This window comes from Haliotis rufescens, unplaced genomic scaffold (genome assembly GCF_023055435.1).
Source record: "Haliotis rufescens isolate VD_foot unplaced genomic scaffold, xgHalRufe1.0.p SCAF_17, whole genome shotgun sequence".
Taxonomy (NCBI): domain Eukaryota; kingdom Metazoa; phylum Mollusca; class Gastropoda; order Lepetellida; family Haliotidae; genus Haliotis; species Haliotis rufescens.
Genome location: NW_025963857.1, coordinates 19,561,631 through 19,578,223, shown reverse-complemented (window position 1 = coordinate 19,578,223; position 16,593 = coordinate 19,561,631). Strand labels below are relative to the sequence as shown.

At 42.4% G+C, this 16,593-nt stretch overlaps 1 protein-coding gene across 2 annotated transcripts in view; it reads left to right on the top strand.

Annotated features, from left to right (window-relative positions):
* Positions 1-15,631, top strand: part of LOC124133911 (RNA-binding protein fusilli-like) — a 29,722-nt gene extending 14,091 nt beyond the window's left edge. The window contains exons 4-13 of one of the 2 annotated variants that reach the window (XM_046498494.2): positions 1,957-2,046; positions 5,297-5,351; positions 5,743-5,853; positions 6,312-6,487; positions 6,999-7,093; positions 7,634-7,849; positions 8,832-9,092; positions 10,021-10,249; positions 11,028-11,299; positions 12,212-15,631. In XM_046498494.2, coding sequence (XP_046354450.1) covers positions 1,957-2,046; positions 5,297-5,351; positions 5,743-5,853; positions 6,312-6,487; positions 6,999-7,093; positions 7,634-7,849; positions 8,832-9,092; positions 10,021-10,249; positions 11,028-11,299; positions 12,212-12,370 — 1,664 coding nt within the window. In that variant the 3' untranslated portion in view covers positions 12,371-15,631. The remainder of the gene's footprint in view (positions 1-1,956; positions 2,047-5,296; positions 5,352-5,742; positions 5,854-6,311; positions 6,488-6,998; positions 7,094-7,633; positions 7,850-8,831; positions 9,093-10,020; positions 10,250-11,027; positions 11,300-12,211) is intronic. The other variant, XM_046498495.2, reaches the window with a different exon arrangement.
* Positions 15,632-16,593: the final 962 nt, after the last annotated feature.

The following is a 16,593-nucleotide window of genomic DNA, read 5'->3' as shown; positions in this document are numbered from 1 at the left end:
ATGATGAGAGATAAAGTGCAGAGTAATCAAATTTGATGGCTGATAATGCTGATATGAATGTCAACAATCATCTACATTCTGTCAATACGCCACCCTCCCCGTACTTATCTGCCCTCAACGCCCAGTCTCTATAACCTGTTGATCCGATTAGAAATATCATACTGCCCCTTGTTAATCCTCGCAGTTTGTGGGCAAATATGAGTATCTGCTTAAGTGAGATATTTACTAAGTGTATTTACTCTCTGTATTACCAAGTAACCGGGCAGCATGCGATAATCTTGAAATGAGAATTTGATGTAATTTATCCACAACAGCGTATTATCCCTTGCCCCCCACCTCCACCTGTGGGTAGTACTGACGTGTGCGCCACTGGTATTGAGTTTCTGGGGGGCACGGGGGGCTTAGTCATTTGTCGTCGGAATTGTTCGTAGTTGTGTCCCTTGGGCATGCTAGACTATGTCCCAGGCTACTGGTTAAAGCGTTCGATCGTCACGCCGAAGAACCGGGTTCGATTCCCCACATGGGTACAATGTGTGAAGCCCATTTCTGGTGTTCCCCGTCGTGACATTGCCTGGAATATTGCTATCAGCGGCGTAAAACCATACTCACTCACCAGTCCTCAAATAGGAGTAAAATGGATCGGATGGTCAGGCTAGTTGACCTGGTTGAATGCGTATCATCGTACCCCGATGGCTCGGGCGTTGATCACACTGTCAATCACTGGTATGACTTGTTATTCTTGAATATCATGACTAGCGTTAAGAAAACTGACTTTTCACGCCGTTCTTTTTTCACCAAAGAAGTATAAAACACATATTCCGCATGAAGATACAACCAAACAATATATGAAATAACGTTCCAATAGGCACTGACTCGCTGACGTCATTCTGTTTATATGTGCTACTATTGTAGAGATGAATCGGCTCAGATTCCATTGCTTGTCCCACCCAGCCGTGTGTTTAGCACTTAAGATTATATCATGTTAAGAGGATGCTATTGTCGTCCCTTTCAAACGACTGAAATAGAAATGTTCAACAATCTGGGTATTTAACGGTATGCTTTCTGTCATAAACTGAATCTGGAGGGATTCCTTTCATTTGCTTCAAAAAGTCCGTGATTGGAGCGTGCTCTGATCAGGAGGCGACGTGACCTTGGAGGCTAAGTCTGTCTCTTAATGTCTCGGGGTAGTGTTTGACGGGCTTTGCGATTGTTTGAGTTGAGCATGGCCAAGTTTGATCAAACATGCAATTCTTGATCTAGCTAAGGCTGCATTCAGAGGCTGGTCAATCTACAACTGGTACTCACTACTGTTTCTTGTTTTCTCCGTCCTATTGTTTGTGTGCAGGAAATTGACGCGTTAGAGCAAACTCGAGATATGGATCTTTCACAAACACTGAACAGACCCAGCTTATAGTCGAGGCCTAGGTCGCGTTATAACGTTTCTTAGTCTTCATTCCTGTTCCGTTTCTCCATCACTTTCACTGTCTAGTTTTTTTACAAGACTTGGTCTTTGGTGATTGTTTAAACGCTGCAGGCTGATATAATCGCCCATCATTCACTTTCGTCTACCCAGAGTAAAACCTCTTGAACGAAGGTGTTATATTAACGCTAAAAGAACACACACTTGTAACATAGCTGTCGCTTTGTGATGCAGGTTACACTCCAGGTCATCTCGACCCTTGGAGTGCAATTGAAACACGATGATTCAATCTGACAAGACTTCAGTCATCAGAAATGGAACGATCAGAAATGATAGTAGTTATGAATTACAACTTATAACACGACAGCCGTTTTTATTTCAGTGGATATTTAAACAACATTGTCAGAACAAAATGTTATAAGTCGTCATGTAACTCATTTTATCGACGCGTTATCCAGTAACGAATAGATCCGCTGGACATGTGGAACGTTACGACCTCACTATCCCACATACTATTTCCTTAACGACATGTTCAGACCTGGGTCTACAAGAGGACCAGTCCGTGGAGTATGGCGTCAGACAATGCCAGGAAATGGCCAGCATCCTACACAGACTCATCAACGATGGTGAGTATTATAATTAGTTGTGTTGTTAGTAGTACATGTTTGTCGATACTTTTTAATTTTGTGTTTGCTTCAACTGAAAGTAATACAAGAAATGGGAAACGTAGATTTACAATATTCAGAGGTGATGTTCCAACTTCGAAAAAGAATCCAGTTTTATCCTCTGCGACATCTTTGCGCATGCGCGAGACCTTGTGACCTTGAACGTAAGTCACGTTGGGGCGACTGGTGTTGAAGGTGTACATTGGTTCGGGCTGCGCGTGTGTTTGCCGATGGAGTAGCCACAGGGGGGGAATTCAGGGAGTCTTAGTCAAATATTTATTTCTGCCGCAATCCCTGGCTCCCATCTTCTTAGCTTGTCGTCTGTTTTCACCTTCGACCCCATTCGGTTGACCCCCTGCTGCTCGACATGAGTTGTCATGGTAACACAGCAGAGCCCTTATCACGGAAAAGCAATAACATTTAAAGTTTAATTACACATAAATTTACGCTGCAGCTTTAATATCTCTCTACTCTGTACTTTAGAAATGCTATTCATGTACCGATCCAACTTGATGCACTTAACTGGCGGTAGTGGGAACCATTAAAAGATTATCGTTTATGAACTTATGATGAAAAGCTATATCATATGGACTTGAAAATATCGATCGACTTGAGATTAAAAGTAAGCCGGGACTATTTCAACCTATGCAATATATTTGATATTGAAAATCTTCAACCATATTTTTGTAGACCTCATTAACATGACACAGATAGATACAGCGTAGGTTGTAAGCTTGATATCTTTGGGAGAGAAACACATGTTGTCAGGGAGATTGCGATAGGGTGACTGTGACTCTACAAATATCATGTTGCCATATAAAACTTGCTTATCTATTAATATTCAACAACAAGATGGCGCTGCGCATATTGATCTCATTGCGAGCTGATAGTTGAGCAGCAGATGGCGCTGTGCTGTCAGACCTGTCGTCACAGATGGGGAGCCAACTCGAGTTCGTCTCTTGTTCCCAGCTCCGTCTCTGAAAATTCTCCATAATATACACTCATTATTGGGAATCGATCACGTGACTAATATCATACCAGCTGTTGAGTTGTTAATCGACTCTGCCTGAATTCTAGTATGCGAATATGCATAATTTGTTTATCATGTGTTTCGGCCTGTTAGAAAAGTGTATCAATGTCAGAATACATTTGATTAAGTTACCATGGTAACGAAATAATAACCGTATTTATTCATATATAATATTTTTGTATACATATTTAATGCAAGGTTTTTCTTATCGTGGATGGTTGCAAGGGGTCACGGTAGAAAATTTGCGAGAGTTGACGAGAGTATGGTATCGCATTACTTCACTAGACGACTATCACGTCATTGAGCTATAGAATTGTTGGTGTAATTACCTGATAAAATCACAACCTTAGACGGCTAAGACTCCACATCAACGGCATTTGCGGTGCCACGTAGGCGTCTATCTACACGTACGTACATGTTTAAAAGATGAACTTTGATATATGACGCTCCACCTTGACGCCAATATGCTGTTAGAAGTTGTGTCGTGATAACGATATGAAAATATTCAGGTAATATGGAGCAGCATGGTCATGAGTCGACACAGACATGCTCCACTGAGAGGATTTAATCCTGTGCTTCCTCAAGCGTCTGCCATAGCGCGACCCTGCTTGGTTTGCGCATGCTTGTGTGTAGAAGACTTCCGGTTGTGCCACAGCGTTGTGGGTCACGGTTTCGGCGTTAAAGTGCCACATGCCATGTTGCCCCGTTAGATCTGTGGCTACGCCCGTTAGCGTGATCGCCGTCAACACTCGCCATATCTCGTAACCTTTCAGGGTGTACATTTAATTGGTAGCAAATGACAAACGCTGTTTCGTGCACCATCATACGACTCCGCGAAGGTGTGGGTAAATATAAGTGTTATCTCACAGTTAAAGTCAGCAAGTAGTTACCCCGTCCCTTCCCAGCCGAGACCTACATGGTCCCTGTCGCTAATCCAACATCACACCCCTTCCGCGTCCCGGCGTTCACCTGGGAGCCATGAGCGTTCAGACACACCTGTGAAGTGCAGCAACGGTGCAGTCGGTGCACCAACCGCACCGACTGCGTACTTGCTCACACAGGGAATGCAGTCGCAGCGCATCGTGTTTCCCCGCATCGCATTTACACCGCCATTTACCCACCTGACAAAAACCGTTAGTTCTGCTTGATGTCGTCCGACAATTCGCAGATAATGACTATCTGGGTGTGTCAGAAAGGGCACGCTGGAACTGACAGGGTTTTACAGAAAGGGCAGTGTCAGGGGTGAATGACATTTTGGCCATTATGCTTATGGTATACAGTTTTCAAACCATTCGGAAAAACGCATTGACCTGCATTGTCAGAAAGCTATATCAAAGAATGTATACTACTGGAAACAAGTTAAAGAGCGCCCACAATTAGGAGGCTTTGTGTTGCTATAGCCACCAACCATTACAGATTAACTATAGTCATATGAAAACATAATCTTTTGAGTAGTATAGTTCAAAATGCGCTATGATATCACCTAACTTTCCATATATACTCGCCCAATCTTTTCTGTTGTGTAGTGACACCTAGGTTCAAGGGAGAACCTTTTCGTACACTGAACAAAAAGAGCTAGGGATCATGATTATTTTGGGGGATATTTTGATGACATTATGTGCTAAGTCTTCACTACCAAAATTACCTCTCAAACATACGCATGATCCGTAACATTTATGTTCAGTATATATGAATCAAAGTATGTTTAAAGTAACTTCTTGCGATGAAAGACTACGACTGTCGTACTTCACAAGAACATGAAATCAACGAGGAACACATATCAGATCCATTCTTCCCTTTTCTCCTTCTGATGCCAACCGTCTTGGCGCTGCGGCTTTGCCGAACCATGACATTGTTTCTGCAAGGTGAAAAACGGGTTATATTCAGTGAGCCAACTGCTAATACGCATATCCCATTGGTAACTCGAGCTGGACGTCGTCTCATCTGGAACATGATAATATTGTACGTTTAATCATCAGAACGGCCGATAGAGCGACACGTGGGCACGCGTGTGGTGTCACGAAGACTGGTCTGTTGTTGAAGACAAGTGGTGACAGGTCACTCGATGTTTTGGTCGATTACTTTGTTATTGCTCATCTTACTTACGTAGAAGTTAAACAATGACAACAGACCAGTGATGGGTGTTCAACAATGAGTTCTCATGACGTCATTTCTTTGTAGGTCACGTGCTAGTCGAGCCAGAAATCATCAGTGAGCGCCTGGAACCAGGGATATGGTAAGCATAACATTCATAGATTTCCAATTAATATTTTAAAATCAGCTTTGAATTCTCATTGCCGCATTTGTCCAACGTTTGATATCCGGGCTCTAAAGATACGGTGGTTTTCCATAGATCAACTTCCGGTATTTGCGGGGAGACACTTGTGGCTTTTTAATTGTCTCTGTCAGAGCGCGCGCTCCTGTTTCCAGGAGACATGGCATCGGAAATTCTGCCAGAATTAATAAAAGATGGAATTAGCGATAAGGCGTAATAGAATTACCATTGTTTGCTAAAGTAACGACATTCTTCTTCTTCCTGAATGACAATATTAAAACCAGTCCACTAGTGGCGTTGTTCGACGTCTTATCATGTTGGATTCTCGCACCACATCTCTCTCTGTCTACAGCAGCAAGACTGACATCGTCGACGACAATACGGTTGTCCGGGCACGTGGGTTGCCATGGCAATCATCAGACCAGGACATCGCACGTTTCTTCAAGGGCTTGAATATAGCAAAGTAAGTTTTCATACATGAAGCTGTTTCTAATTTACGTGAATTCCATAATTAATATTAAATATCATTGAGTAAGCAAGGCTGTTTTTCTTCTCCTATTGAATTGAAAATAGTTTTAAAAAAGACCTGAAGTATGGTTCTATTCCCACAAGGGTACAAGGTATGAAGCCCATTTCTTACTGCTAGGAATATTGCTAAAATTTTGCTTAAAAATAGCACAAATATCGCCTAAATATTGTTAGAATATTACTTACAGTAGCGTTAAACCCAAACAAATTCACTCAACCGCTAACATAACGGTAAAAATAAACGAAAATACCCATCTTCTCGTACATTGATCCTATTAGCACGTACGACTAAATTTCCTCAGCGCCGCTGTTAGTAGTGGACTGTGCTCAACAGTGGGGTACAACAAGGAGTATTATCCAGTCAGCCTCTTTAAAGAAACACTGTATTTACAGGGGAGGTGTGGCGCTGTGTTTGAGCCCTCAGGGACGACGGAATGGTGAGGCCCTCGTGAGGTTTGATGGGGAGGTTCACCGCGATTTAGCGCTAAAGCGTCACAAACATCATATAGGACAGCGTTATATCGAGGTGTACAAGGCCACAGGCAAAGACTTCGTCAACGTGGCAGGAGGTAAGATCGTTTGTGTTTCACGAGTTGCCTCCCCTGTGTGGGGTCGTAAGGATATATCCAAGACGTGTTGAGATCAATCGTAAAACACTCTCAGTCAATTTTACAATCTAGTTACATTTGACAATAATTTGTTACAACAATGAAAAAGATGCTGTTTTTTTATCACCCAATACACTACCGTAAAGACCCAGGTTAGAACTGATCTTCCACAACCCATGCTTGTCCCATGAGGCGACTAACGGGATCGGGTGGTCAGGTTCGCTGTTTTGGGTGATGCATGTCATCGTATCCCATTTGCGTAGATGGATGTTCATAACATCAATCACTGGATTGTCAGATCCAGATTGTTTACAGGTCGCCGCCATACAGCTGGAATATTGCTGAGTGCAGCGTTAAACAAACAAACAAACACACAATGCACTACCAACAATCTGTACAATAGTGTTACCAAATTAAAACTTCAGTGGAGTTTTTGTGTGGAATCTAATCAGTAGAACCTTTTCTTCCACAGGGAGTAATTCAGAGGCACAAGCTTTTCTTTCACGTGGAGGTCAAGTTATAATACGCATGCGCGGACTTCCCTTCACGGCGACTTCTCAACAAGTGGTGAGTACGAACACTTTGGATTTGTTTGCGGTGTAGAAAAAATGCATTAGTTATCTGTGAAACAGACTTACAAATGCACATATGAAGACATATTACAGTGTAGACGTATAAACTGTAGTCGTGGTGACTGGGATGGTGTAACAGAGTACAGGCTGCACGCCACATCATTCTGTCTGTGTTATTTTCAGCAGTGCTGTGTATGATCACGTGACTAGTGGCTCTCCCCCCTGGAGGTAAGTGCTGGGAAAGGCTAGTAACAGACCTGGCGTGTGGTGATTCTTGTTTGGTTGGTCGCATCCACGGTGTTAATGGTCCAGTCGAATTGCAGGTGTTTTGGATTTGGACGGTGCGGGGCGGTTGCTGGCTACTTTCAATTACCTTTCTCACTTCCGACGTCCATTCCTCACTGGTGGTGCCTTTTGGGCGTGGATGTGGGCGTGTCTACTCGAGTAGTGGGCAGGGTCGGGTGGGGGTGCTGCATGTCGGTGTAATGTCCATGTCATCTACTAGCCATGCTATTTCCTGTGTTTGCGCTTGCAGCTGGAGTTCTTCGCGAGAGAGCCGAATCCATGTCAAGTATTGGACGGAGAGGACGGTATCCTGTTCGTCCACTACCCTGACGGGCGCTCTACCGGAGATGCGTTTGTTCTGTTTACCTCCGAGGACGAGTCAAACAAAGCCCTGAAGAAGCACCGGGAGATCATGGGCACACGATACATCGAGCTGTTTAAGAGCACGACAGCGGAAGTCCAGCAGGTAGCTCTCCTGCTAAAGAGACCCAAAGTTGCGTCACTTCCGGATAGTTCGCGTCGCCCAATACACATAACTCGTGGAGTAACCGTCATAGTAATGTAGACACGCGAGAGAAGACCCGTGGAGGATATGTTAATTTGAGGAGGAGGAACCGGCAACAACCCTAGGGTCAGCCCCCAACACCGAACATCTGCTTCCTACTTACCCTTTATATGTCAGTTAACCCTTCAGCAGCATTTTGTATATTTTGTGGTTTGAGGTATTTTAGAATATTTGGTTCAAAGGTGGTGAGAGGGCGTCTGCTCGCAATGTGGTTTTGGGACTGTTTGTTTACTATTTGGTTTGAAGTGTTACCATAATGAGATGAAATAATTTTCATTGTCTAACAACGCATATTTTTTTCAATGTTCAGACATCATTCATGATTTGTCATAATTTTATTTGAGAAATTCTCCAAAAATATAAAAAATGGTAAATGAAATTTGGAAGATATGCTGATGACATTTTAGAGATAGTTGAGTTGGGTAAACACTTGAACCACATGTCTAGCAGTACTGTTATATAACGTACATATAGACGAGGGTATAGCATAACATACCGCACTTAGTGACACCACGTGACAAGGTGCTCGTCACGTGACGATCCATGCACCAAATACGCGCTCAGCTTTTGGTCTCTTGGCAAATATCTGTCTTTCTTTCCACTCTTTCCATGAAGAATATCCTCTTTTAATTGTAAAAATTAATTATGCTCTCATTTCGTATAATTTTGTTTATGATAAAAGCTAAATTGAATCGTTTTCCTTATGTTTTTTTTCGTGAAACAATTTAACAATTCTAATTCAGATTACACAAGACAACTAATCTGGTTTTGTTGGTAACATTTGTTTGTGTTCTTGTAACGAAATTTGTCTGTTTATTTGGTTTGAGGAGTTGTACGTCACTAACCCTTTGCGGTAACTGTAGCTGTGTAATGTGCTCTACAGGTTCTCAATAGGAGCATGGATCCTCGCAACCCCGAACAGCAGGATGGACAACTTCCGCCACTCATTGCGCAGCTTCCGGCGCAAGCAACAACAGTGCCTACCATCATTCCTCAAAACCTAATCACTGCTGGGACAAGGAAAGACTGTGTGCGCCTGCGCAACTTGCCTACCATAGCACAAGTGACAGATATTCTGACATTCCTAGGCGAATATTCTCAGTTTATCGTGTATCAAGGAGTACACATGGTCTATACAGCTCAGGTTGGTGCACTTCCTGCAGGGGAGATAATCCGTCAATACCGCGTCTTCGGTGGTTGTTTACACTTTGTAAATTGTGCATGTCACACATTGCAGTGTCACACATCACATCTAAAACCTTATCTGGAAATGCATTTTATTTTGATCGTCTTGAGTTTTGCATGGACTTGAGTGATTAATATAATCCTTGTGTCATTGATCTGTAAAAGATTCCTGCCCCTCATGGCTACTTTAAACGATTAATCCAGGCCAATGTTTATACCTCGAAAAGAAAGGATTCATCATTACATAGCATAGTTTCTGAATACTTTAAGTGCCAACCCCCTCCCTTGAAGTCTTAGTTTCCCACCCCTGAACGGGGACACGGGTGGCCCAGTCGTCTAAGGCGCCGCGATTCGCTGTGCAGAGTTGCGTCCCTTGGGCACGCCAGAAATCTTATTGTGGGTTCGAATCCCGGTTGGCCCCGATTATGTTTCTAGGTTTGTCAGCACCGTACCCGTGCTCGTGGGTTTCACCGAAGTGGTAAACGTCTGAGGGCTTTCCTCCCACATTAAGCTGACACGCCATGATATAGCTATGATACTGTTAAAAGCGGTGTTAAACCCAACTCACTCACTCACTCACTCACCCCTGAATCAAGGGTACTAATTTAAAGATGAACATCTTTTAATACACGTTCCCAGGTCATAACTGGTGCAATTTGAAGTTCAATTGCTGACAAAAACCATCGAAAAAATAAAATATATAAAGGAACTCTTTACATACACCATTATTTGTTTTTACATGTTTAATCTGCGTTCAAAATATGATATTTGCGTCCCTCAAACGACACTATTGAGTCTCGAATACCCGTACGAAAAGGGCATGGCAGCTCAATACTGTCAGTGCCCCTTGTGTTAACGTTGACCTAACTCTGTGTCTTCGTGTTTAGGGTGAGCCTTCAGGAGAGGCGTTCATACAGATGGACTCGGAAGAAGCCTCCAGCATGACCGCAATCAACCGACACCGGCGACCGATGACATTTGCCAACAAGAAGCGCTTGATTGACGTCATACAGTGCTCTGGCGATGACATGAGCCTCGTTCTGACAAATGGCATGCCAATGGCCACCATTCCCCAAGCACCTGCACAGATGATACAGAGACAGATCTTAACACCTGGTGAGTGTTCCAGGAACCCGAGACAACATTCCAATTAACCAGTATTTTCTGTAACGAATTTTTTAATAAAATAATCGACACATTTCCACCCGTAATCCCTGCTTCAAATTGTGTCTGTATTAACCTGTGAACATGTTTAATATCAGGATTAAAATACATAAAATTGCAGTGAAAATGTTCCGACCCTGTTGTGAACAGTTCCGGTTGACACATACAACTGTTTGGTGTATATATGAGCGAAGTTCCTGTATATTGTTGATTTTTTTTGTGCAACATTAAAAACTGGGAAAATAAGACATACAAGCGCAATACAAATAGACATATCTGAAAAAAACAACCCAAAAACAAAAAGTATGATGAAAAATGAAAGCATGAAACAAATTCCGATAGTTAATTAATGATAAAGGCAAATGTGATAACATGTAATTATGCCAAACGGATTGAATGCAGAGCCCCAAACGAATACCAAATCAGAAGTACTGCATCTCGAGAATTCCGTGAAATAATTAAACAAAAACGCAGCCGCCAATGGCTGTCGGGATGCTGTATCATAAAGACTTTAAAAAAATGAGGAAATGAGAACTTGTTTTACCATGGTAATAAAGTTATATTAAAACACATTTTTTTTAAAGAATCTGTTGGGTATATTTGAATGTTAACGATACGTCAAACAGGAATTTTCACACATAGAGCATATTGCAAGTATTTGTTTCATGCATACAATATATGTATCCTTTGTCTCTCCCCTCTGTTAACTCTGTATTTTCCTCTTCTCTAGTAACAGCACCGACCATCATGCCGTCATTGGGGACGTTGCCATACGCCCAGTTGCCACAGCCACTGCCAGCCGCCTTTCCCCCGACGATGACTCACATCCCCCAGCGTCCGGCGACATCCTTCTACCCTCCCATCCTCTACTGGTACCCCAGCCCCCCTGTCTCCCCTCAGACTTATCTCACCCATACTGGCCCCTCGGTCATCGTAATGAGAGGCCTGCCCTATAATGTAACCGTCCAGGACATTATCAATTACTTCCAAGGATTCCCAGAGGTATTTAAATTCTCTTACACTGCCTTCTGCCGAACACTGACAAACTGTTGCTTCACGACCACCCTGAAACAAGCAGCAATGTTCTACAGAAAGATCTCTTTACGCTTTACATTCTGAAGATTTAGTTTGGTTACATGTATATTTGATAGGAATAAACAGTACATTTGTGTGTTTTTAGTAACTGCCTGGATGATGGTGGTCGCGAAGGTGAGGGCTAGCCACCCACCATCCTTTGTGACTCAAAAGACGGGGTTCTTTTGACTCCGGGTAGGCCCAGATTGTCTGTGTTCGGCACATCGGGATATTGTCAGCAGCAAGTGCCTCCGAGTTCCTGCAGCTTTGGACCACGTGTCGTAGTGATATCCCAGTCCGCCTATCTTTCGCTTGCCTCCGTTTGTGTTGGTAATGGTTCTGCCCATACTGGGTATTCCTGTCCCCTCTGCCTGCGCCTCTCATTACCCGAGGTGGTCTCAACACACCACATGGCTACTCTGCGTGTCACGTGATAGTCATATGATCTCGCGTCACCCACAGGTCTCGCGAGATTGGATAATATAAAGTTGGACATCGCAGACTTGCACTGGCAAGCCTTGTTGTGTGTGTTGGGTATGGGGTTAAAGCCGTGTATGGTTTTTTTGTCAACAGATTGCTTCAGTTTTGTTTTAATTTCAACGTTTTTGTTCAGTTGCTCCCTATTTCCTTGCATTATTTTTTGTTTCCTGTAAAAGTTCTTTTTGCATGTTGCACAACCCTGTAGCAGTATGATAAATACCAAATAATAATAGTAATAGATCATGTTCGGATTTGTCCTGGCGTAAATTTAAATAAACCGAACGTAAACATAGACCTACTTAAGAAGATTTAAACAAACTGTTAATCTCTAGCATTCTAATTTATGGGTTTTGCTTTCAGGTGAGCCCAGACACAGTCCAACTTCAACACAGCGCTGACGGGAAGCCCAATGGCGACGCTTTGATCACGTTCTCGTCACGTGCTGAAGGCGAGAGAGCTATCATCGAGAAAAACAGGCGCCATTTGGGCAACCGCTTCATAGAGCTTTTCATGGCATGATCACGTGATGATCACGTGATGATCACGTGATGGGAGTCCATGACAACAGACCTGCGCATTATGACTGAAAATGGTGACACATCAATTCTGCCCGGCCCGGCAAACGTGCTGCCTGACGTTGTTTTATTATATTTTACGTCCCCTCCACATGCCAATACGGCCGATCTGGAAGGAAAAACGCCAGCTTTTAGTTTACCAGACTAAAAAGGGTACTTTTTATTGTGTAATTTGAGAGATTTATTGTGCTTTCTGTACAGTGTCGACTGTCGCAATGTTTGAGAATAAGCTAAACCAGATCTTATTTATTTTGTGTTGAAATTTTAACACATATTTTTCTAGTTGTAAAATATTAAAACCACTTTCATATTTATATACACTATCAACCATGCATTCCTCATCATGTCGACTTGTAGACAATGAAAATTGTAACTATTTATTGGATGTCGATATTACTGTTGTATTTGTAAAATAACGTGTTTTATCTTGTTACTGAATAGATGAATTATATATACATATACATTAATTTAGAATATTTTAACGAGCGGTCTTCTACAGACCACTCCAGTGTTGTACATAGAGACTTGTATAGGATTTGTTGTGTACATATTTTGATGACGTCATTGTTATTTGTTATGTCTGTTGATGACGTCGCGTTTTGACGACGGCCTTATTTTGTGTATAAGCCCTCTGCGCAACTGGTAATCTAGTCACTTACACGTTACCACACCCTGGCCGCTGAAGCCTGTCTCTGGCCCCATCCACGGACTCATGATAATCGTATTTCCGTGATGAAATAATTTGATCTTTTTGTCCTGCATTTGACCGAATGTTGTACATGTCTGAGGGTTATTACCGATCTTGATTATTTTTACCATATTAAATTCCCTTCCAAAGGTATTGCCCTATTTTGGAAATGTGCCTTACTTACGAAACGCCAAAATATCTGTGATTGAACCAAATTATTTTTTAAGGATGGAGTTTATGGTACGACTTTGCAATAAGAATTTATGAATTGGATAAAAAAAACCACATTGGTCGAGCCTCCCTCAATCTTGACTTCCACTTGGACCAAAGATAAGGAAACGTGTTCTCCTTTGAGTCATAGACGTGTATAGAAATTCATGGCTACACTCGAAATCAAACTTAACAGCTGCAATTACCTTCTAGTTATTTGTGATGTATTTAATCACGACAATGAATATGTGCCTTTATATCATATTTTTTTGCAATATTGCAAACATATTGAGTGCATGTTATATCTATGGCTGACAGCTGATTATTGTAGTAGTGATGTCGTGTGTCGTGTAGATGGCGTGGGGTCGAGATGCCGGTGCTCACCGCAGTTATTGAAAGGTCTGAATGAACCCAATTACCATCAGGGATCTATCTGTACACTTTCTTTGCCATAAGTATGGATACTGCAGTTTCTTTTGCATGCTATTTGTATCATTTTTATTTATTAATATACATATGAAGGTAACGTTTGAGGTATACCTGTACATCATTCTGAAACTTGGGTTCTAGATATTGTCAGTATTATAACGCCCACATTAACAGTGCAACGAAACTTTCTATTCTGGATCTGTCCCAGACATATTCCCTGAGCCTTCAATGATTGTGGTGAGCAAAGCTTGAGGTTATGTCGTCAGTGATTGCTTCCTCGGTTAGCGTGCAAAACTCAAATATTTGATTCTAATTTGCTCAATATTTGATTATTTGAAATTTGTACACGTATCGTACTCGGAAGAAATACGAAATTAAGTACATGTAATGGCAAATTGTTAACGCCATTGTCTAGCCTGTCTCACCGGAAGTGCGATCTTGCCATGCGTCTGCCGAGGAAGCAGTTCCGGGTCACGGTTCGTAGGGTATGGGCACTGTGATGCATTTTTGAAGCAATCTCATTTTACTGTCTGACGTCGTTGCGGGTGTTAAAACACCAACTAAATGGCGATATTATGGAGTAAGAAGTATAATGTTATGGCACAGTCGTGCAGGTAGATGTTAGCTATGCTGGCACCCATAGGGTGCGGTCCTTGTCTAGTTGATCTACATTATTTTAATGTGCAATATCATCATTTGTCAACAGTGCATGCAAAATGTGCAGGTTGCTGCGCATTGTATATTTACTTGGGTTTTGTAGATCTGTGCTTTATTTCTGACAGCAATCACGAATCATGACGTCGTTGAGTCGTCACCTAGATTTACGTCTATGATTGTATTTTTTGCGGGCACCTGTCCATCTGATTGTACTAAGTGTAGCTAGTAAGCTCATACTCCTGAATAAACTCCCTTCATACACTTGGTGGTGGTGCTGATGCTTTTATCATGGTGATGGTTCGAAACTATCTTTACTGCTGACTCTACTCGTCAACGAATATGGCGTTGTCAACACTTCCTATACCGGGACGAAGCCAATAAACCCGTTTATCCAGCCCCTCCTCCTACTAACTGTCTCCCCTAAACCCCTTTGCTCATGCGCGGGACTGGAAAGCGATTGTATGATACTCTTTCGTGACAACGTGACGTTGCTTTAACTATGTAACAAAATAATCCGTTTTGATCAAGCTTAATACAAATCTATTTTATCAATCAACGAGGGAAACGTAAGTTATGAGTGTCGCAATATCATGTATTAATCTTAACGGTTGCTGTAGTGATGGTTGCTATAGCAGCGTATCTCTCCCAATTTTCACCTAATCCAATGGTGGTGGGATGCGCACGCAGCTTTCTGCGGTTTACGGGCCTTGTGTTTCAGTTTCAACATTGCCGAGGTGTGAGTTACGCAAACCCCTCACGTAAAATTCTAATAGATCACTGGTTTGCTTATATTTGTGCTATGTCCGTCCCATTCACAGGTCTCCATACTTTTAATCACTCACCCCTAGCAGCCCCGTCAAGATCACGTCAAGATCACGTTATGATCATGTGACGATTTGACCTGGGCTGGTCAGTGCTTCTCTTTCAGAAAAGAGGAGAGAGATACGTGCCAGAGAAACTAGTCATATTTATCTGATCTTAATATTTTTAAGCGATGCCTCCATGCCCTGCTTGGAGCTCAGGCCACGTGTCCTGGTGACATGGCCGCCATTATACGCCATCACTCATGTCAAGATTTTTATCTTGTCTCCTATTTTCATAGATTTATTTAGAAGTCGCCACATTTGGCAGTTATAATGTATTCTATTCGTGTAAGTATTGCCCTTTTAATTTATTTCGTGAAATAAACGTATCGATCGTTAGTTAAAATATTGAATACAACAGTGTATTGGTTTTGCTTATTTCACGAACCTGTCTCCATCCACATTAATCAATCGGATTCTTTATAACGGCAACTGTAACCCTGGTAGCTGACCAATCAAATCCGCGCTTGCTTCGAGGGAGAAAAATGTGCCAGTAAAACGGACAACGGAAGAAATGGAATCCCCTTCAAGGCCGTAGTTAACTTGTCCCCAACTTGATTCAAATAAAACTGTTTTCTATAAAAGAAAAATCTAGAGGGGCAACTGCCCCTCTTGTCAGGCCGGCCGGCTACGGCACTGCGTTACTGTTACAGCATTAAAGAAGGGTTGTTACAATATTGAGGGTGGTGCAAAAATAGGGATCAGTATATTTATAGGCATATTGCACCTGAAAGGTTTGGGAAGTAATTTTGCCATAAGTGGATGCATGGATAAACAAGAATCCCTCTTTCTCTCCATTTTCTGTGTTGACGCTTTCTTGTTTAACGCCTCACTTAGCAATATTCTAGCTCTATGGCAGCGGCCTGTAAATAATCGACCCGGGACCAGACAATCCAGTGATCGATATTGTGAGCAACGACCCACGCCGCTGGGTACGATGACACGCTATCTAACCAAGTCACCGAGTCTGACCACCCGATCCATTAGCCTATCTCATAGACCATCATAGATTAATGGGGACCATTTCAAATCCGGGATCACCACGGGGATTATTTTTGTGAAATCATAATGAATTAATGTTGTATATATTTGGGGGCCCATATGACGATATGACGATGTATCGGCTCTATTGAAATGTTTGTTTGTTGTTTAACGCCGCACTCAGCAATGTTCCAACGGAATGACGGCGATCTGTAAATAATCGGTGAACGAGACAATCCAGTGATTGATATCATGAACATCGATCCACGCAATTGTGACACGATGACATGCATCAATCAAGTCAACGAGCCTGACCACCCGATCCCGCTAGTCGCCTCT